Below are 22,584 nucleotides of genomic sequence, written 5' to 3' on the forward strand. Positions count from 1 at the left end.
TAGAACTGGCACGACACAGCGTGACGTAAATAGTGAATTTACGATGGAGCGATATTTGGCCTAAGTAATCCAAACGAAAGTCGTAGAATATGTTAAACCGAGAGCGTCCATAAAAAGAATGCCCAAATCTGATTTCGTATGAGGAAGTTATGATTTTTCGAAGTTTCGGCTTAACAATAGACAGCCCGAAGTTCGAATATGAGATCGAGCGATATTTAGCCGAAACAATCTAAACGAGAATTGAAGATCTCGTCGATAGTAGTGCAACGGAAGAAAGACAGACGAAAACGGACGTCAGACGAAGGAGTTATGAATTTCTAACAGAGTTTTCCTGTCCCGGCCTACTAAAAATAATATAATAAAATTTAAATTCAAAATTAGCCGATGGAGTCTAAATGAGAGTTGTAGAGCATAATCTCGCCTACGCGTGGATATAAAGAAAGTTGAAAAGGAGATCGTACGCGAAAGTTACGGAAGTTCAAAGATTGGGCACGAACTTCGAGGCTGAACTGGAGGGGAACACCATGCATTCCTTCAGGGAACGCACTGCGTTCGGGAACGCCATGCGTTCGTTCAGGGAATGCACCGCGTTCGGGGCACAGTGTCAGTGGTCAAATCCGAAGTTCGTAAGCAGTGACGTATGTGGGAACGCCCTGCGTTCGAGGCCGACTTCAACCACTATAAAAGGGAAGCTAGGCTTCCGAATTTTTTTGCCCCTTTCTTCTCTTTCACTCCGTATTACATCGTTTTGCGTGAAAATTAAACCCCGAACCCCCGGTATCATCCCGAGAACCGAAGCAAGTCCCGAAGCCGCCGAGGATCCCGAGAAGTAAAGTTTCCCGAGCCGAAACTCTACCCGCAAGAAGCCCGGTTTTCAAGGAAGCATCCCGGTTTCACCGAAAAATACTACTTCTACAAGCCGTAGTGCTGTCCGATCATCTTCTGATCAAGTGAGTGTGTAGTTACTTTCACCTTACACATAGATATGAAGTATTTGCTACGAAATACGTGCTATGTGTTTATATATTGTTTGTTTACTTGAGACGGATGCTGAATGAATGTTTCATACAAGTTTTTAAATGATTTAAAACTATATATGTATTTTATATCAACAAATATGTTGGGTAGAACATGGGTAGATGAAATGTTGGCGACTATGCGACGTAGTGCCTAATGTAGAAATAGTGGCGACTATGAGACGTAGTGCCTATTGTGTAAACCCTGGTGACTATGAGACGTAGTGCCTATTGTGTAAACCCTGGTGACAATGATACGTAGTACCTATTGTGTAAACCTTGGTGACTATGAGACGTAGTGCCAATTGTATAAACCTTGGTGACGATGGAACTTCGTGCTTGTTAGATAAACCTTGGTGACGATGGAACTTCGTGCCTGTTAGATAAACCTTGGTAGCTATGGATTTAGTACCGTATAGATAAACCTTGGTAGATATGGATTTAGTACCGTATAGATGAAGCTTGGTAGCTATGGATTTATTACTGTATGGATGAACCTTGGGCAGCAATGGACTTTGTGCCAATTCCTTAAGATAATACATAGGAATGAATGAATAAAGGATGATTGATTCTTAGGGTAGAATCTTAAGAAATAAAGAAGATAATGGGGATGGGTAATTGGGTTGATTGATTGATGATTAAATATAATAACTATATTATTGTGGGTTGAAAACCCTATCTGCTCACCAGGCTCCCAAACCTGACCCACTCAGTTTTCTTTGTATTACAGGTATTGAAACAAGAGTATAAGTCGGATGACTTGACGAGAGATTTTGGATTATAGACCAGTAGTTATAAATAACTGTTGTAAGGTCTGTATTGTACTGTTTATGCTTTTGGTCTGTATCGGAACATGACATCCCGAGGTTTTATTATTTAATGAAAATACATTCTCTCTGAGAAATGTTTTGATAAATGGTTATCATATTTTGTTTTTGGGACAAATTCCGCAACTGTTTTCTTTAAAAGATAACTCTGATTTTAAAACAAAGCATAAACAAACCGGTCTTTTTTGGCCGTGAAATTGGGGATGTCACAATGCACTGCAAGAACTGCAATAGGAAGGGACACACCACTCGTTTCTATAGAGTACCGACACAAATTATCTCGCAAATTCTTGGCTGTTACAGGTGTGGCGAAACTGGACACTTCCAGAGGGATTGTCCAATAACAAGGAACTCTGGCGAAGATGGAAGAATACTAATGATCACCGCAGGAGAGACTACTCCGGAACCCCTGTGAGCAATGGTATGCTTTTCCCAATAAAATATAAATATAGAGCTTAACTTGTTATCAAAATCTAGTACCAAATAAAAAGTAATTATAAATTTCTTTCTCGTCCGAGCAAATGCAACATTCATATAAGAATTAAGGATCCCTGCGGTTAAGCTATGATGATTTCGTGTGTACATCAGGGTCAGTTATAATTAAGATTTGGTAGGGATTATGCTATGAAATTTCATCATTTTCAATTATCGAAACACCCGTCTGCTAGTAATCACTAAACGAAGTACAAAATTCGCGGTAGAAATAACAAAGATAGACTAAAAGCACTGGAAACAAATACTTAGAATGCACTATCGCGCTAGCGAACACTTTTCCCGATCAGTTCCGCACCTGTTACGATAAGAAGTTCCCAAATAGCTACTAGAAATGGATTGGCTTGGTCTTCACCATACCAATTCCATGTGCTATGGAAATACCCTTCGTTTTCACTATTAACTAACGGAAACCTTTCAATCTGTAACGACAAACCTGACACAACTCCCAAATTGCCTCTAGCTCAAAATTCCAAAAGTACTCATGTGAGAAGTACTATATCTTTTGAAGCCTTCCGAAGTATTCCCGACAGACCATTTAGGAATAGCACGCGTACAACGGGTCAAGTTCAAGCACAGATGCTAAGAGTGAGTTCGACCATGAACTTCAAGACAAAGCTGCCCTAAGCTACGATTAAACATGCTAACATTTAGATGAACATAAGAAAATAAACCCAAATCCACATAACCTCTACCGATCAAAACAAACGGAATAATGAAGGTCCGCTGGAACACCCGCGCTAGGATCTGGATTCACTAGAGAACAAGAATATTCAAATGGAACAGAAGTACGCTCATCTTTCCTCAACTAGTGAAGTCCCAGTCGAAACGCGAATTTCGGGACGAAATTCTCTCTAACGGGGGGATAATGTAACACACGTCAAATTTAGGTCAAAATTAAACTTTTCTAAAAACATAATTGGGATGAACCAAGTGGTAGATATTGTAACAAGGTTTCCGAAAATATAAAGAACACTAAAATCCGAGTTATAACGAAGACGTTATGGCCAATCGAAGATCTGCGGCAATACTGGTAAAACACTGTTAAGCGTAAAATGCGAAATTCCAATAAAATACTTTTTAACCTTAAGTATCTAAATGAAAGTCGTATATATCATTAAACCGTGAAAAAACATAAAAAGAACGCCCAAATCTGACTTCGTATGAGGAAGTTTTGATTTTTCGAAGTTTCGGGATAGCTGTAGACAGCTAAAAACTCGAAATAGAAATCGAGCGATTTTTAGCCGACACGAACTAAACGACAATTGAAGATCTCAACAATAGTAGTGCAACGGTAAAAAGACAGACGAAAACGGACATCGGATAAAGAAGTTATGGATTTTTAACGGACTTTTCCAGTCCCGGCCTGTTAAAAATATAATATTAAAAATAATTCAAAAATAGCCGACGGAGTCTAAACGAAAGTTGTAGAGTATATTCCCACCTACGCGTGGATATAAAGAACGTCAAAAACAGAGATCGTATGCGAAAGTTACGAATTTTACAAGTTCTGGGCACATTATCGAGACTGGTCCGAAAAGAACGCCAAGCGTTCCGAAGGAACGCCCCGTGTTTGGATTTGTTGGGTATCGGTTTGTCCACGTCGCTCCGGGTCACATCAGGGTGCTCCGTCCGAAGCTAAGGTAAGCGATGACGTCAAGGGCTGCTGAACGCGCTGCGTACGAGCCAGGAACGCCCTGCGCTCCTCGCAGGTACTCCCTGCGTACGAGGGGTCAGCCATCCTATTTAAATGATGCGAAGTTATCCGAATTTGTTTTCTTTTCTCTCAACTTTTTCACCTCGAAACACCTCGTGAGCCCCTCTAAACCACCCCGAAGCTCCGGTATCACCGCTAACACACGACGCAAGGCCCGACGTCCTGAAGTTCCCGAGAAATAAATCTTTTTCAGTCGAAGAACTGCCCACGTGAAGCCCGGTTTTTCACCAAAATCCCGAGGATACGTCACGAAAGGTCACCCTTAGAAACGAAACGCCGTCTGATTCACCACTTATCAAGTGAGTTCATACCCCTACACTTTTCTAAACTCTTTATATGTTTTATAGCGCGGGGGGGGGGGGGGGGATACAAGTAAACACCTGGTTAATCCCGAGTGAAAACATCAATCTTTTGCTATACCTTTCATGTTGCTTTTATAACTATCTTATGAAATTGTTAACATCCAAAGCACTTCACAACACAACTTTACCCTTATGGGATACAATATGCACTAAGTAATCATTGTAGGAACTAGATTTGGTCACTTTTCATATATAAATTCCAAGCATCATATATCACTCTTCAAATGTAAGAAACAAATATATTTTGCTCTCGAGGCTAAAAGCTACACTTCAAATTATTAAGAAAATATAGGATTTTGTGTAATATCACACGAACATTTTCAAGAAACAATAAACTTACTTTCTAAATCAAATACTTATGAACTCACCAACTTAAATGTTGATACACTTTCCAAATCACTTGTATTCTCAGGAAACTAATAAACAAGTACTCGTACAAGTGTCAAGAAGATGGAGCATAGTAGCTTCAAGTCTTTGTTTTGGTCATCTACTTTTGAAATCACACAATCTACTTTATGTATTCAATGTAAAAACTTTATTATTAATGCAATGGTTGTTGTTGCTTTGATTACTATATTAAATTTATTATGATACTGTTCTTAATGTCCTCCGCCCCCGAATGTTTCCGCCGTTCTTGTTTGGGGGTGTGACAGATTGGTATCAGAACATTGTTTATAGTTAACTAAGTATATCAACTTATAAAAGATATACAACTATAAATACAATGGGACAAAAATACTTTGGACAAGAGTTATACTTTTAAATATAATAATATTGTTATCAAAGTCGCGTGCATATACACAAGGTTAGTATCATAATTAAAACAAGACAAAAGTATTAAGATTGTTGAATAGCACGAATAGGCCTTGGAATATATAATCAGGTCTGGGATGAATATAGCCTAATCAACTATATTGTTCGATAGATGATTAGCATATGCCTAGGAATAGTCATGGTGTTACAACAAGGTCTAAAACTTACCAACCCTTCATACCAAAGAAACTATGGAAATCAAACATAAAGTTAAAATACTATGGGAGTATTTTTAGTGCAATAAGATAACTTATGTGAAAACTAAAAGACCCTTAGTGGCAGGTCTATAATTGCGGGGTGTATGCTCCAAGGTTATATATAATTAAGATTTCATAGACTTAGAAGTAGCGATCTTCACTCTACTACCTGTTCCTTGTTTGGTTGTGATTTTAGAGTAGGATCACTTAATCGAAAGTCTATTTAATCTCAATTATATACAACTGGTATACACTGTATAATTATAGGAGGACCCGATAAGGATCACCATAAAAACTATTGATATTCTTTAGCATCCCCATTCTCGCACGACAACATAGTTAGATATAACCGCTCCACTACATCAGTCAATAGAAGAGACTAGGAAGATCAAAAAGAGACTCATAAAGAGAATCCCGAGAAGGGAAGAGACGAGGATCAAAGAAATAGAGAAATCATCAAGGACCTGATGCGTCATTCTAATAACTAATAGATTGATATAATCTAGTGAGTTAGTGATTACACTACTCACACTACGTGTTAAGCTTAATACTTTTTCCGACGTGACAAATAACAGTAAATCGAATCACGGAATTTCAATTCAGGATATTCAATATAAAAAATTCATAAGTTTATTTTATATAAACCTCTGTTATGAATTGTTTGCAAAACACTTTCGAATCGTGATACATTCAAAGCTAAGATAGCCAAGTTCTTATGACAATCGATTTATACCCATTGCCAGTATCTTACCAACCTTTCATCTTTTGACAGAAGGATGCCTCCTCGTAGATATAGCAGGCGTAACAACAACACGTTAACAAATCCACCACCGCCTCTACCACAATTTGATCCCGTTGCACTCCAGGCTGTCATAACTGCCGCTGTAGCAGCTGTCATAACTGCCGTTGTAGCAGCTGTCATGACTCAAATTCAAGAGAATGGTTCCAGTGGGGCGGGAAGTGGTACTAACAACTTTAACTTCGGAAATAGCCACGGACACTCTAGGGAGTGTACATACAAAGACTTCATGAACTTCAAACCCAAATCCTTTAGTGGAAGCGGGGGAGTCATTGCTCTGATGCAATGGTTTGAAAAAGCAGAATCGGTATTCGAGATATGCACGTGCCCGGAAGGAAGCAAAGTTAAGTTTGCTGCCTGCACATTCTTTGACAGGGCCCTCAAATGGTGGAATGGCCATGTCAAGTCCCTAACCCTCACGGTGGAGAATTCAATAGGCTGGGAAGGCCTGAAAGCAAAGATGATAGAAGAGTACTCCCTAAAGGGCGAGATATAGAAGTTAGAGCAAGAACTAAAACACCCATTCTGTATTCGGATTCATTTTTGTCATGATTACATAAATCAACTTACACATTTTCTTCAAGTTCTTTACCTTCATTGTTAGAGTCACAAATAATGCTTTTAACTTTCTCATAAAGTTCATAACTAAAACACCCATTATCAACCTCGCTTAATAGATCCGTAACCAATCTATCCTTCCAAGCTTTTGAAAACCCTTTACACAACACACTCAAAACAACCAAATCAGACCAAAGAGGCCTCTCTAATATCTCTTTAAAAACACCAAAAGCACCATCATAATCATCCGTTTGCAAGAATGATAAAATCAACATCTTCACAGTATCTTCATTTGGACGACATTTACTTTTCACCATGCTTTTATAAAGTTGAAAACCACGATCTGGGTTCTTTCGAGCACATTGGGCTTTAATTCGGGCAGAAATTTTGAAGAATTTGGTACTAATTTCATTTTATCAAGTTCTTTAACCAAATAAGCAGCTTTCTTGGTTTTTCCTTCGTTACAAAGTCCTAACAACAATGTGTTATAAGTCAAAATATCAGGTTTGACCCCGTATCTTATCATTTCTTCAAAAATCTGATTACCCTTTTCGATTTTACCTGATTGGGAACATGCAGTGATTAATGTGTTGTAATTTACAGTATTAGGATCCACATTTACCCTTTTCATTTCATGGAAAACTTTAAAAGCATCATGTAGTTTCCCTTCTTTACAGAATCCATGGATTATTGTGTTGTAAGTTATGGCATTTGGGCTGATTCCATTCTTCTCCATTGTAAGTTTCAACTTGATTGCGGTTGTTAAATGGCCTTGGTTGATGTATGCAGTGATCAATGTATTGTAGGAGGAGAGAAAAGGGTTCATTCCCATACCTTGCATTTCATCGAACACTTGGACTGCATTCTCTAGTTTCCCTAATTGAACATAAGCATTCATCACCATGTTGAGAGTGAACACATTGATTGTGATCTTGGATCTTCTCATTTGGTTGTAAAATGGTAACGCGATGTCTGCTCGATTGAAACTAAGCAGTGAACTCATATACATGTTACATGATTCAATGGTGGGAAGAAATTTGTATTCCTTTATACGACAAAATGTATCTGTTGCATTCCTGAACTGCTTCATCTGTGCATACATATTGAAAAGGGCATCGAAAACACGAGGTGTGGAATCACACATTCGATAAGAGTGAAGAACAGCATCGAAGAGCTTAGAATAGAGGTTTACATCACAAGAACAAGAACCGATAATCTTCTTTAAAATGGATTCAGCTGACACAAAAATTACGATTCTTGGTGAGGATGTGGAGGATGATGGTATTTGTTTCGACGGTGAGTAAACTAGGGTTATGAAGCTCAATCCATTTGAAGAATTTTAGGGAAATAACGTATTCGTTTTGAAGCTTTAACAGAATGTGCTTCACTCGTAATGAATTAGATTTGGTTAATAATTTATCTAGCTTAGCCCAATCAGAGTGAAGAAGATAACTGTGAGTTATGTTGATGTAATCAAGATCTTGACCTTGGGGTTCAAGGATAGTTCTATGGGGTATTGCAATAGGACTCCATTTACTTCTAAGTAGAGTAGAATTAGGGTTTTTCATGGCAGAATCAAGCGGAGTTGAAATGGGATTTTAATTTATATATTTTTAATGGAAAAAAAACGGAGAAATAAAATATATGAAATAATAATGATTTTGAACCTACAAAACTTAAGCCAACCTCTTTACAAGCAATGGCTATCATCATCATGTGGGACCCATCAAGAGAGTGGACAAAGTTAGGAGGAAAGGTTGTTCTTTGTCTTTTCACCATCACCTTTTATAACAAAAAAAAATGTATTTTTCTTTCATTTAGCATTATAAAGAAAAGGTTGCAGATATAACCTTATCCGTTTCTCGTTGTAGTGTCAAAACTTGAAGACATGTCTTAATCTACACATTTCAAAAAAAAACAATAAAAAAGTATTGGTTCATATTAGTAAAAAAGCCAAAATACAGGGACTTTACTTGACAATTTGACATACTAAAAGAACTCACAAGATGTCTTCCTAATTTGCGGTATGGTTGAACAACAGGAAGTCCAAGAGAAGTTGTCCATTGTACTCGATTGTTTTTCACTGCTGTAACCTGTCAAAATTTATAAAATCAATAAATGTATTAATCTTATCTTATAAAAATATAAAATTTATACCTTTGCACAATCACCAAGCCAACTAATAATACTTCTTGCAGATTCAAACATTGCTAAAAGAAAAAACACCATTAAGGGCTTGAGTTTCCTCCACCATTTAGCCACATATGAAAACTTAAAGGACTGATTTGAAGACCTTTTGGAGGGTTCAAAACATGGTCTTTTTTATAGAAAAACATCACACAAGAATATATGAGAATTGGAGCAAAAGAAATCATGAACGAAGATACCAAAGAGAAAATAGAAAGGCAATTATTCTACAATTCTAACCATTCCTTACTCACCAATTACCACATATATGAGAGTGTTCTTAACTATATTTTGACAGCCATCACCCATCAAAAACACACAAAACGTGGCTGGGGATTAATCACATAACATATCAAGGATTGGAAGTAAGAAGAATGAGATTGCTTGAATCCAATCACTAGCAATTGATACATGAAATCAAAAGACGAGTTAAAGCAAGGAACTACCGGATTGTATGAGTTGATTTTGCAGCCTCAACACACCTTCAAGAATCGACACTTGCAGACCCTTCTTTCCCCCCTCTCTTCTCAGTTCGTTCTTCCCTTCTCCACCCTACCTCGCCTTTTTTTTCCTATGCTGCTGTCGAGCGATGCAAAGGATCGATTTTGAGATTACTCCATTAATCCGTGCGTAAAGGCTAGAACAGTTGCAAAAAAACTTTTGGAGGTATCTTCACAAATTAAGTTTCTTGTAATGCCAATTTGGTCCTAGGCTTTGAACTTTTTCTTGTTGGGGGTTATGGACGAATTTTTAAGGATTAGTCCCTAGACATTGAACTTTATCCTATCTTTCCTAACCTTAGATACCTTCACAAATTAAGTTTCTTTTAATGCCAATTTTGCCCCCATCATTACTTCACAAATTATATACTATTGTTTTATATTTAGGGGTGCTCAATTTGACAATAAAAATAATGTTGACAGAAAACCTATTATAGTCTTCTGACCCATGATAAGAGAATAAAAGATGACTCGTCTTTTGAAATTATAAAAAATAGGAAAGTATAAACGATTAAAAATAATCTACTTATTTTTTAAAAAAAAATATTTTTTGTGGTTTATGTTTTTAAAATTATTTTCTAAGTTAATAAAAATGATAGTTCGTTTTTCAAAAATCATATAAATTAATAGTAGTCATTATTGTGAATATCGATTTTTATATGTACATTATATTTATACTTCAATATCAATTTATATAACACTTTAAGTTTTTTTATTCTTAGACATTAGTCATTTAGTTAAAAACGTTGATAACTAATAGTTATTATAGTGCATTTGTATTAAGTTGTATGTTGAAATCAGTTGAATGAAAAGTCGATATCACATACAAAAAAAAAATTACCACTAACCAGCTTAAAAAGATATATAAAGGATAGATAAAGAGTGATTTGTATATAACTATTTATGTTTTAAATATTGGTATTTACGTTTTAAATATTTGTATTGCACAACTTAATAAAACATAAATAGTTTGTCTATAAGGAAAAGTTACCGTGTAAGGACCTTTACCCATCGATAGATTTCATTTATTTTTATAAAGCTTAAATTGACTATTTTAATAAAATTAACAAAGGTGTTCCACAAAATATTTAACTTATTATTTTTTTTTCTTTGACTAAAAAAATAATTAAAAATGAAAAGTAATTAAGATGCTATATCTATTATCTATTAATAAATTCTAATCTTATTATTTATTTATCACAATCAATCCAAACATCAACAAAGATTTCATTGTTGTTTCAAAAAAAAGATCAAAGATGTTTAATATTTAGTTTCTAACCAACCGTTTCTTCTAAATCAATAAAATGAAAGGATATATGGAAGTCCATCTACCCAAACAAAATAAAATACGTAATTTTATATAGTTAGAAACATTGAACAAATTAAATTACATTCAATTATTCAATTTCCTATGAACCAAATGCATGAAAGATTACAAAATTGAAGTTACTAATTCTTTAAGTATCAATATCCTCAACAGCTAAGAGTTCTCAAGTCTCAAATAATCAACTAATAAAATTTTTAAACCTCCTCACAATAACACATATAAATAAAAGAACACATATGTGTTCAAAATGGGGTGTGATCTAAATAAAACAACACATATACTTTATACATCAAGATTATATAAGTAATAACTACCAATTTCGATAAAACTAATAATTTATTGTGAAATAAAACTAAAACCATTATTGCACAACCTTCACGACCCATTCCTCTTTCGTATCTAAAAAAGACGTAACCATAAATAGCATTGTACTTTGTGTATATGGTAGAATATAAACATAAACTTTTGAAAATAAAATAATAAAAAAGTCAATTGCTACTTACATAATCTTTATTTCTGCTACTTCAAAACTATTTATAGAGTTAAGCTTAGCAAGCTATATAGATTGAAGTGATTACTTTAAGGATCATGGTCACATAGCAGTTTATATACAAAGTTGATGTGTGCATTAAGAAGTGAAACTTATGCCTCTTAAAAATTCAAGAAAGAAGCAATATGCTTTATATAATTCTATAGATGTATAGATATAGATATAGATGTATAGAATTATAGATATAGATAGCACAAATATCAAAGTTTAATTGGATATACATCAAAAACTTTTAAAGCTTTATTGAATATACATTACGAAGTATAACGCATTATTTTCTCCCACACACATTCTGCATTCGGATTCATTATTGTCATGATTAAATAAATCAACTTACAAATTTTCTTCAAGTTCTTTACCTTCATTGTTAGAGTCACAAATAATGCTTTTATCTTTCTCATAACCTTCATAACTAAAACACCCATTATCAACCTCTCTTAATAGATCCATAACCAATCTATCTTTCCAAGCTTTTGAAAACCCTTTTAGTAGATCCATAACCAATCTATCTTTCCAAGCTTTTGAAAACGCTTTACACAACCCACTCAAAACAACCAAATCAGGCCCAATAGGCCTCTTTAACATCTCTTTGAAAACACCAAGAGCACCATCATAATCATCCGTTTGCAAGAATGATAAGATCAACATCTTCACAGTATCTTCATTTGGACGACATTTACTTTTCACCATGCTTTTATAAAGTTGAAAACCACGATCTGGGTTCTTTCGAGCACATTGGGCTTTAATTAGGGCAGAAAATGTTGAAGAATTTGGTACTAATTTCTTTTTATCAAGTTCTTTAATCAAATAAGCATCTTTCTTTGTTTTTCCTTCGTTACAAAGTCCCAACAACAATGCGTTATAAGTCAAAATATCAGGTTTGACCCCGGTTCTTATCATTTCTTCAAAAAAATCTGATTACCCTTTTTCGATTTAACCTGATTCGGAACATGCAGTGATTAATGTGTTGTAAGTTACAGTATTAGGATCCACATTTACCCTTTTCATTTCATGGAAAAATTTAAAAGCATCATGTAGTTTCCCTTCTTTACAGAATCCATGGATTATTGTGTTGTAAGTTATGGCATTTGGGCTGATTCCATTCTTCTCCATTGTAAGTTTCAACTTGATTGCGGTTGTTAAATGGCCTTGGTTGATGTATGCAGTGATCAATGTATTGTAGGGGGAGACAAAAGGGTTCATTACCATACCTTGCATTTCATCGAACACTTGGACTGCATTCTTTAGTTTCCCTAATTGAACATAAGCATTCATCACCATGTTGAGAGTGAACACATTGATTGTGATCTTGGATCTTCTCATTTGGTTGTAAAATGGTAATGCGATGTCTGCTCGATTGAAACTAAGCAGTAAACTCATATACATGTTACATGATTCAATGGTGGGAAGAAATCTATATTCCTTTATACGACAAAATGTATATGTTGCATTCCTGAACTGCTTCATCTGTGCATACATTTTGAAAAGGGCATCCAAAACACGAGGAGTGGAAACACACATTCGATAAGAGTGAAGAATAACATCGAAGAGCTTAGAATGGAGGTTTACATCACAAGAACAAGAACCGATGATCTTCTTTAAAATGGATTCAGCTGACACAAATTTAGGATTCTTGATGAGGATGTGGAGGATGTGGAGGATGATGGAATTTGTTTCGAGGGTGAGTAAACTAGGGTTGTGACGCTCAATCCATTTGAAGAATTTTAGGGAAATGACGTAGTCGTTTTGAAGATTTAACAGAATGTGCTTCACTCGTAATGAATTAGATTTGGTTAATAATTTAGCTCGCTTAGCCCAATCAGAGTGAAGAAGATGACTGTGAGCTATGTTGATGTAATCAAGATCTTGACCTTGGGGTTCAAGGATAGTTCTATGGGGTATTGCAATAGGACTCCATTTACTTCTAAGGAGAGTAGAATTAGGGCTTTTCATGGCTGAATCAAGCGGAGTTGAAATGGGATTTTAATTTATATATTTTTAATGGAAAAAAAAACGGAGAAATTAAATATATGAAATAATAATGATTTTGAACCTGCAAAACTTAAGCAGCCTATTTACAAGCAATGGCTATCATCATCATGTGGGACCCATCAAGAGAGTGGACAATGTTGTGAGGAAAGGCTGTTCTTTGTCTTTTCACCATCGCCTTTTATAACAAAAAAAAAGGTATTTTTCTTTCATTTAGCATTATAAAGAAAAGGTTGCAAATATAACCTTATCCGTTTCTCGTTGTAGTGTCAAAACTTGAATAGATGTCTTAATCTACACATTTCAAAAAAACAACAAAAAAGTCTTGGTTCATATTAGCAAAAAAGCCAAACTACAGGGACTTTACTTGACAATTTGACATACTAAAAGAAGTCACAAGATGTCTTCCTAATTTGCGGTATGGCTGAACAACAGGAAGTCCAAGAGGAGTTGTCCATTGTACTGGATTGTTTTTCACTGCTATAGCCTGTCAAAATTTATAAAATCAATAAACGTATTAATCTTATCTTATAAAAATATAAAATTTATACCTTTGCACAATCACCAAGCCAACTAATAATACTTCTTGCAGATTCAAACATTGCTAAAAGAAAAAACACCATTAAGGGCTTGAGTTTCCTCCACCATTTAGCCACATATGAAAACTTAAAGGACTGATTTGAAGACCTTTTGGAGGGTTCAAAACATGGTCTTTTTATAGAAAAACATCACACAAGAATCTATGAGAATTGGAGCAAAAGAAATAATGAACGAAGATACCAAAGAGAAAAAAGAAAGACAATTATTCTACAATTCTAACCATTCCTTACTCACCAATTACCACATATATCAGAGTGTTCTTAACTATATTTTGACAGCCATCACCCATCAAAAACACACAAAACGTGGCTGGGGATTAAGCACATAACATATCAAGGATTGGAAGTAAGAAGAATGAGATTGCTTGAATCTAATCACTAGCAATTGAAACATGAAATCAAAAGACGAGTTAAAGCAAGGAACTACCGGATTGTATGAGTCGATTTCGCAGCCTCAACACACCTTCAAAAATCGACACTGGCAGACCCTTCTTTCCCCCCTCTCTTCTCAGTTCGTTCTTCCCTTCTCCACCCTACCTCGCCTTTTTTTTCCTATGCCACTTCCGAGCGATGCAAAGGATCGATTTTGAGTTTACTCCATTAATCCGTGCATAAAGGCTAGAAAAGTCGCAAAAAAACTTTTGGAGGTATCTTCACAAATTAAGTTTCTTGTAATGCCAATTTGGTCCTAGGCTTTGAACTTTTTCTTGTTGGGGCTTATGGACGAATTTTTACGGATTAGTCCCTAAACATTGAAGTTTATTCTATATTTTCTAACCTTAGATACCTTCACAAATTAAGTTTCTTTTAATGCCAATTTAGCCCCCTTCAATACTTCACAAATTATATACTATTGTTTTATATTTAGGGGTGCTCAATTTGACAATAAAAATAATGTTGACAGAAAACATATTATAGTCTTCTGACCCATGATAAGAGAATAAGAAAATGACTCGTATTTTGAAATTATAAAAAATAGGAAAGTATAAACGATTAAAAATAATCTACTTATTTTTTTTAAAAAAATATTTTTTGTGGTTTATGCTTTTGAAATTATTTTCTAAGTTAATAAAAATGATAGTTAGTTTTTCAAAAATCATATAAATTAATAGTAGTCATTATTGTGAATATCGATTTTTATATGTACATTATATTTATACTTCAATTTCGATTTATATAACGCTTTAAGTTTTTTTTATTCTTAAACATTAGTCATTTAGATAAAAAGGCTGATAACTAATAGTTATTATTGTGCATTTGTATTAAGTTGTATGTTGAAATCAGTTGAATGAAAAGTCGATAACACATTACAAAAGAAAAAATTACCACTAACCAGCTATAAAGATATATAAAGGATAGATAAGTAGTGATTTGTATATAACTATTTATGTTTTATATATTTGCATTGCACAACTTAATAAAACATAAATAGTTTGTCTATAAGGAAAATTTATCGTGTAAGGATCTCTACCCATCGATAGATATCATTTATTTTTATAAAGCTTAAATTGACTATTTTAATAAAATTAACAAAGGTGTTCCACAAAATATTTAACTTATTATTTTTTTTTCTTTGACAAAAAAATAATTAAAAATGAAAAGTAATTAAGATGATATATCTTTTATCTATTAATAAATTCTAATCTTATTATTTATTTATCACAATCAATCCAAACATCAACAAAGATTTCATTGTTGTTTCAAAAAAAAGATCAAAGATATTTAATATTTAATTTCTAAGCCAACATTTATTCTAAACAAATAAAATGAAAGGATAAATGGAAGTCCATCTACCCAAACAAAATAAAATACGTAATTTTTTATACTTAGAAACATTGAACAAATTAAATTACATTCAATTATTCAATTTCCTATGAACCAAATGCATGAATGATTACAAAACTGAAGTTACTAATTCTTTAACTATCAATATCCTCAAAAGCTAAGAGCTCTCAAGTCTCAAATAATCAACTAATATAATTTTTAAACCTCCTCACAATATCACATATAAATAAAAGAACACATATGTGTTCAAAATGGGGTGTGATCTAAATAAAACAACACATATACTTTATAGATCAAGATTATACAAGTAATAACTACCAATTTCGATAAAACTAATAATTTATTGTGAAATAAAACTAAAATTTGCAAAATATTATTATCTTTAATATATAGAGTACAAATCTATCAAGACCAAGAAAACTACAACCATTATTGCACAACCTTCACGACCCATTCCTCTTTCGTATCTAAAAAAGACGTAACCATAAATAGCATTGTACTTTATGTATATGGTAGAATATAAATATAAACTTTTGAAAATAAAATAATAAAAAAGTCAATTGCTACTTACATAATCTTTATTTCTGCTACTTCAAAACTATTTATAGAGTTAAGCTTAGCAAGCTATATAGATTGAAGTGATTACTTTAAGGATCATGGCCACATAGCAGTTTATATACAAAGTTGATGTGTGCATTAAGAAGTGAAACTTATGCCTCTTAAAAATTCAAGAAAGAAGCAATATGCTTTATATAATTCTATAGATGTATAGATAGAGATATAGATATAGACATAGATATAGATGTATAGAAGTATAGATATTGATAGCACAAATATCAAAGTTTAATTCGATATACATCAAAAACTTTTAAAGCTTTATTGAATATACATTACGAAGTATGTAACATACACGTTCAGTTATCGTGTATTGTAAATTGTTAAAAGTAAATAATATTATGAAATATTATGTGAAATTGAATGTTGAGTTCTAACAGATGGTTTTTACTAGAAATGAAGTAAAAATATGTTTAGAATCACTCATAAAATATTTGAAGTCTTATGAGATTCCAGTTAAAAGACAAATAGTGAAATTTAGCGAAAATATAAAATTTGAAATAAGTAAAATTCTATTATTGAGGGTTGTAGAGAATATCGTTAGAAACATTTAGGCGAAAACTTCGTCGAAATCCGAGTTATAACGAAGAAGTTATGACCAATCGAAGATCCGTGACAAATCCGACAAACACTATGTCGCGTAAAAAGTGAGTTATTGATAAACTACTTTTTAGCCATAGTGATCTAAATGAAAGTCGTAGAACTCATGAAAATAATAGACGTTCATATAAAGAACTTTTAAATCTGACTTCGTATGAGGAAGTTATGATTTTTCTAAGTTTCGGATTCGCAGTAGACAGCTAAAAACTTTAAATAAAGATCGAGCGATATTTAACCGAAACAACCTAAACGAGAATCGAAGGTCTCGTCAATAGTAGTTCAACGGTAAAAAGACTGACGAAAACGGACGTCGGATGAAAAAGTTATGAATTTTTAACTGATTTTCCTGTCCCGGTCTATTAAAAATAATAATATTAAAAATAAATTCAAAATTAGCCGACGAAGTCTAAACTAAAGTTGTAGAATATATTCTCACCTACGCGTGCATATAAAGAACGTAAAAAACGGAGCCCGTATGCGAAAGTTATGGATTTTAGAAGGTTTGGGCTCAATTTCCGAGGAATCTCGCATGGATAAGCCTCATCCGGATAGGCCACGTCACCTGCTCTCCCGAACCGCCCAGTGTCCGACTTGATGAAGCGTCCGAAATAGTGGTCGAATCTGATACTGACGCGTGTTGCCTTACGATTGGACCGAAACCGCGGCCCAACCAGCGTCTGACGCGCCTCGCTGCTGCTGTTGTGTGTCCTCTCTTCGGCCGAAGATCTGCGACGCGTGTCTTCATCTCCTTGCTTCGGATCCGAGGCTCGCAGCTATATATAGTGGCTGCGAGACCTCCAGGGTATTTTTGGGAAAATTGCCATTTTTCACCCTAAACTTAATATTTTACCTATTTCCACTTCCCCCGAAGCCCCGGTATTATTTTTAACACCCGAAACACGCCCCGAAGTGCCCGAGAAGCCCGAGAAATTTATCTTTTCGGTTTGAAGCTCTACCCTCGCAAGGCCCGGTTTTCAATAAAGCTCCCGGTTTTCAACGACGAAACTTTATTATAGTAATTAGTGCTGCACAAATTACTATTTTAACCCCTGGTTATTTTACGGTGAGTTCAATATATAGGAACAATTGTATGTTATGTGTTGTATGTGCTATATGCTTTTCAGTGTTATTATTCCGGGTTATTTTCCCATGTTATTTTTATTCGCTATTTTGATAGCAAATGTAATACCTTTGACCATGTGATCAGTGAAAGGACTTAGATTCACATTGGTACTGATACAAGCCTCTAGCCATGTAGAACAGGTCTCCGTAAGAGAATGATTTGTATTCTATGGCATTGGCTGATGGTTAATCAGGGCGTGAAAACCTGAAATCTACCAAAATATTTATCAGAAATTGTATGTCTTCTGTGCCATTTGGGCCGAAGCGTTATTGATATTTATCAAGTATTGAAATTGTTAAGTCTCTTTGACTGTATACCTTTGAATCAAGTCACTGATTATTATGGAAAGCTTGTCACATGATTTCACATATGCCTTAGTTGTTCCTCTTTGCTTCTGCCATATTGAAGTATGTATATGGCATAACGTTATATTTTATCTATTATTGAACTCACTAAGCGTCACCGCTTACCCTCTCAATATTTTAATAAATTGCAGGCAATAAGCATCCAGTATAGCCATTTACTGTCGGAAGAATTAGAATAGTTTATATTATTACTTTTGTATTTAAGTTTTAGTATGTATTAAATTTTACAATATCCTGGGTAGTTTTGTAATAAACTTAAACTTAGTCGGTTTGTATCCAATGTTTTGTAATAAGACCATCTTTGTATAATAAAATATTATTTATGAATATGCATGTAGCATGTTTTGGAGTAATGAGGTGTAGAATTCATGAAAGTATAAGGAGATCTTTCAATCATAGTATCAGAGTGGTAGTTTAAGTGAATTAAATTCTAAGGATTAGTATTTAGACTTAAACTATTGGAAGTTCAATATATGAACTGATTCATTATTAGTATATGGATACAAACCTTAGGAAAGACTTAAGTGAAGTATTAGGTTATAATAAATCCTAATATTCTAAATTACTATATTACTCCAAATTTTCAGAGTAATGGCTGAAGCAGTAAGTAGTCATACACCAGAAGTGGGAGGGGATCGTCATCTAGATGAAGCAGAAACTCCAGTATCCCCTCGTGAGGTGCGACTCATGGATAAACTTTCCGGTGTTATTCGACAGACTTTCGAAGAACACAAGAAGGATAATAATAAAGGAAAAGACAAAGCCGTAGGAGAATCTTCGGGAGAGAAGGCGAGACATCCCTCTTTTAAAACTTTTAAGAGCAGTGGTGCTACAGAGTTTGCTGGTGTCCTTAATCCTATAGTAGTTCTTACTTGGATTCATAACACAGAGAAAGTATTTCGTATCTCCCATGTGGATAATGAAGACAAGGCAAATTATGTATCTGCAATGCTCATCGGAGAAGCCTTGCTCTGGTGGGAAGCAACGTATGAAGCACTCAACGGGTATGACCAGGAGAACTTATCCTGGGAGATGTTCAAGACCCGTTTGCTAGAAAAGTATTGTCCTCTGGACATGAGGAGAAGATTGGAGAAAGAATTTCTCGAAATTAAGAAGGAAGGAATGACGGTAAATGAGTATGAGACTCAATTTAATCAGAGAGCACGATTTGCTACAAAGTACATACCAACTGAAGATGATAAAATTCAGTTATTTATGGAAGGGTTACGATATGAAATCCGCAATTTCGTGATAAATCGGGATGTTCTATCATTTGATAAGGCCGTTGAGTATGCTCGAAAGCGTGAGCATGACTTAGAAATACGTGGTGCTACTCTTTCTATTTCAAAGCACCCACACATTGATCAAACGGTTGTTGTTCCTTCTATGCCACCACCTCGACCTGTTCGAGCTGATTCTAATTCAAGAGTGCAATCTCAGAGTGCTTTTCGTGGTCGTGGTCGATCACAATCTTTTTCTATGCAATCGTTGTCGTGCCGCATTTGTGGAAGGAGTCATCCGGGTCAATGTAAAATTGAAAAGGGGTCCGTTGTTTGTTATGGACGTGGAGAAAAGGGTCACATAAAGCCAGCTTTCCCCAGGAAGGATGTTACTTGCTATGCATGTGGTATTACTGGCCACAAGAAGCATTACTGCCCTACTCTTAATAGTCAAATGGCGGGGAGTCAAGCTTCTGTTCAACAACCAAAGAAGACTCCAACTCAAAAGGAGGAGGTGCCGAAAGCTAAAGGTCGTGCGTTTCAGATTACTATTGAGGAAGCACTTGAGGACCCGAATGTTGTGACGGGTACATTTCATGTCAACTCTAGACCTACTCACATCTTATTTGACTCTGGTGCCTCAAATTCTTTTGTGTCTCATGAATTTGCGCATTCTTTTCAAATTGTTTGCTATGCACTTGCGCAACCATTTCACGTAGATATTGCGGGAAGTATATCATTACTCTCTGATAAAGTATATAGAGATTGTGTCATAGAAATTGAAGGCCATAATTTTCTTGCTAATCTGATTCCTATCTCCTTGCCCAACTTTGATATTATTCTCGGTATGGATTGGTTGTCAAAGAACCACGCTGAACTCTTATGCTACGAAAAGATGGTACGCATTCCTATTGAAGAGGAAGATCCTATTTACGTCTACGGTGAACAAAGACTTAAGGTCTTGAAAATAATCTCTTTCCTAAAAGCTCGTAAATTTATATCGAAGGAATGTTCTATGTATCTGGCCTATATAGTTCATGATGGGTTTTGAGCATAACATCAATCCTATATGTTCATGCAACCCTAATTGCTTGGATCTAGTTTTTCTACTTTGAACATGCAATTAACTTCCAAGACTTACAAACCCTAGATCTAGCATATGATAATCAATATTAACATAAGAAAAGGGTTTAGATCTTACCTTGATTGTTATGTAGCAATAACAATCAATTCCTTGGCTTCAGAAAGCTTAGTGCCTCAAGTGTTGCACCTCTAATGAAGTCACAAACATCACTAAGCAACTAGATGAAGAGGAGAAGGGAGGAGGCACCCAAAAACGTCCAAAAACCCTGGAGAAACTCTTAGCCACGTTTTTGGGGCTTGGGGGCTCTTTGAATAGGTAGGCTATTAGGGTTTTCTAACAAGGAAACCTTAATTTGACTGCTTAAGCCCTAAGCAGCCCATGGACCCCTTCTGGAACATGCCTTGGACGAAAATCATATGGGCTTCCCATAGATTTCGTCCAACCTATATTTCAAGGTGATCCATAGCCCAATTGCAATTATCTTATAATTACAATTCCAGTCCCCTAAGTTTAATTAATCTCTTTTAGCCACAAAATTAATTCTTAATTAATTCTTGACTAATATTAATTAAACTATATGATTTCTCCTTTAATATATTATTCTCATAATATATTAATAAATCATAATTAAACCTTTCTCTCCTTAATTCATCCTACATATTGTTATGGTGAAGGCAACCTAAAAGGACCATGCTCATAATCGGGTCAAGTACATACCAAAATAGTTATGGACTTAGACACTAATCCAACAGTCTCCCACTTGGATAAGTCTAATAACTATTTTGTATAACTTCAGAACCTGATTAGCAATCGTAGCTTTCAAAAGCCGCTGTCAACTCTGATCTTATCAGATACGCGTGTCCTTTAGATAAGGGATTATATATTCCTCCATTCTCAAGATATCGTATAGACTGACACATGGATTTTGAATTATTCTCTCTATATTCTTTCCCGACATCCGATTTATGACGACTGACAACAGACTACAATTGAACACATCAACTTAGCCCCGGCTTGGCCAAGCGCTTAAGTATCATCACTAAATCATCGAGGGGCCCACAGATATCGCTTTTATCCCACTTTGGGTAAAAGGAATGGATAAACTTCGACTCAAATGCTTGCTTGCTCCTACTGATTTAATCACACACAACAATATGTTTTATAACACCAAGTTACTGGTGCGTTTACTTACTATCAATGTGCAACCGACCAGCAAATAACAACTCACACGTCTCGGTTTTAGAAATATACAATATTATCATCTCACAATCACTCGTGATAAAATCCATGAAGTGATTCACATGAGCGTGGGTTTAATCCAATACTCTAATCTTATTAAAGCACTCATGAACTGTGCAGCAAACTTGTGCTATGTCTAAACACTTCAGACAATCTATAGACAGATTCATGACAGTCTTGCTTCATACCTACTTCCAATGTATGACCGACTGTAGAGGTTCGAATAACCTAGTTATTCTGGAAGTCAAAACATGCAAACTGAAACACAATAATAATACTTAATCCTATATGGCCTCGAAACTTTTGAGTGTAAAAAAAACACTTTTATTTAAACGCCATATTGATTACTCATTATTCATTGTTTAATGTTTCCGATAATCAACTCGACGCTTGAATTTTAAAAATAGATGTCCCATGCACTAGGCATGCACACTATGTTTCCTATGGTCCATGCTTTGTGAAAATAGATCAATTGAAAAACTTTTCCAATGATGTTCATTTCACAATTCCCAATCCTCATCGTTAGTGTAAGAATACAAGGTTCTTGTCACTATTAGAATATGTTAGATTCTAACATTTTATGCAACGATCCTTTTGTAAAGTCATAGCACAAAAGTTAC

General features: G+C 34.9%; 1 protein-coding gene and 1 pseudogene across 1 annotated transcript; both read right to left on the bottom strand.

The window, feature by feature from the left end:
* Positions 1 to 6,789: 6,789 nt before the first annotated feature.
* Positions 6,790 to 8,349, bottom strand: LOC145159336 (uncharacterized; annotated as a pseudogene).
* A 3,329-nt stretch (positions 8,350 to 11,678) lies between these two features.
* LOC145159335 (uncharacterized) lies at positions 11,679 to 13,298 on the bottom strand. The gene is given in 1 exon segment (XM_079078278.1): positions 11,679 to 13,298. A coding segment is annotated over 1 exon segment (1,620 nt).
* Between the last annotated feature and the right edge of the window lie 9,286 nt (positions 13,299 to 22,584).

Source organism: Lactuca virosa, chromosome 2 (genome assembly GCF_052849685.1).
Source record: "Lactuca virosa cultivar CGN04683 chromosome 2, Lactuca_virosa_CGN04683_v6, whole genome shotgun sequence".
Classification (NCBI taxonomy): domain Eukaryota; kingdom Viridiplantae; phylum Streptophyta; class Magnoliopsida; order Asterales; family Asteraceae; genus Lactuca; species Lactuca virosa.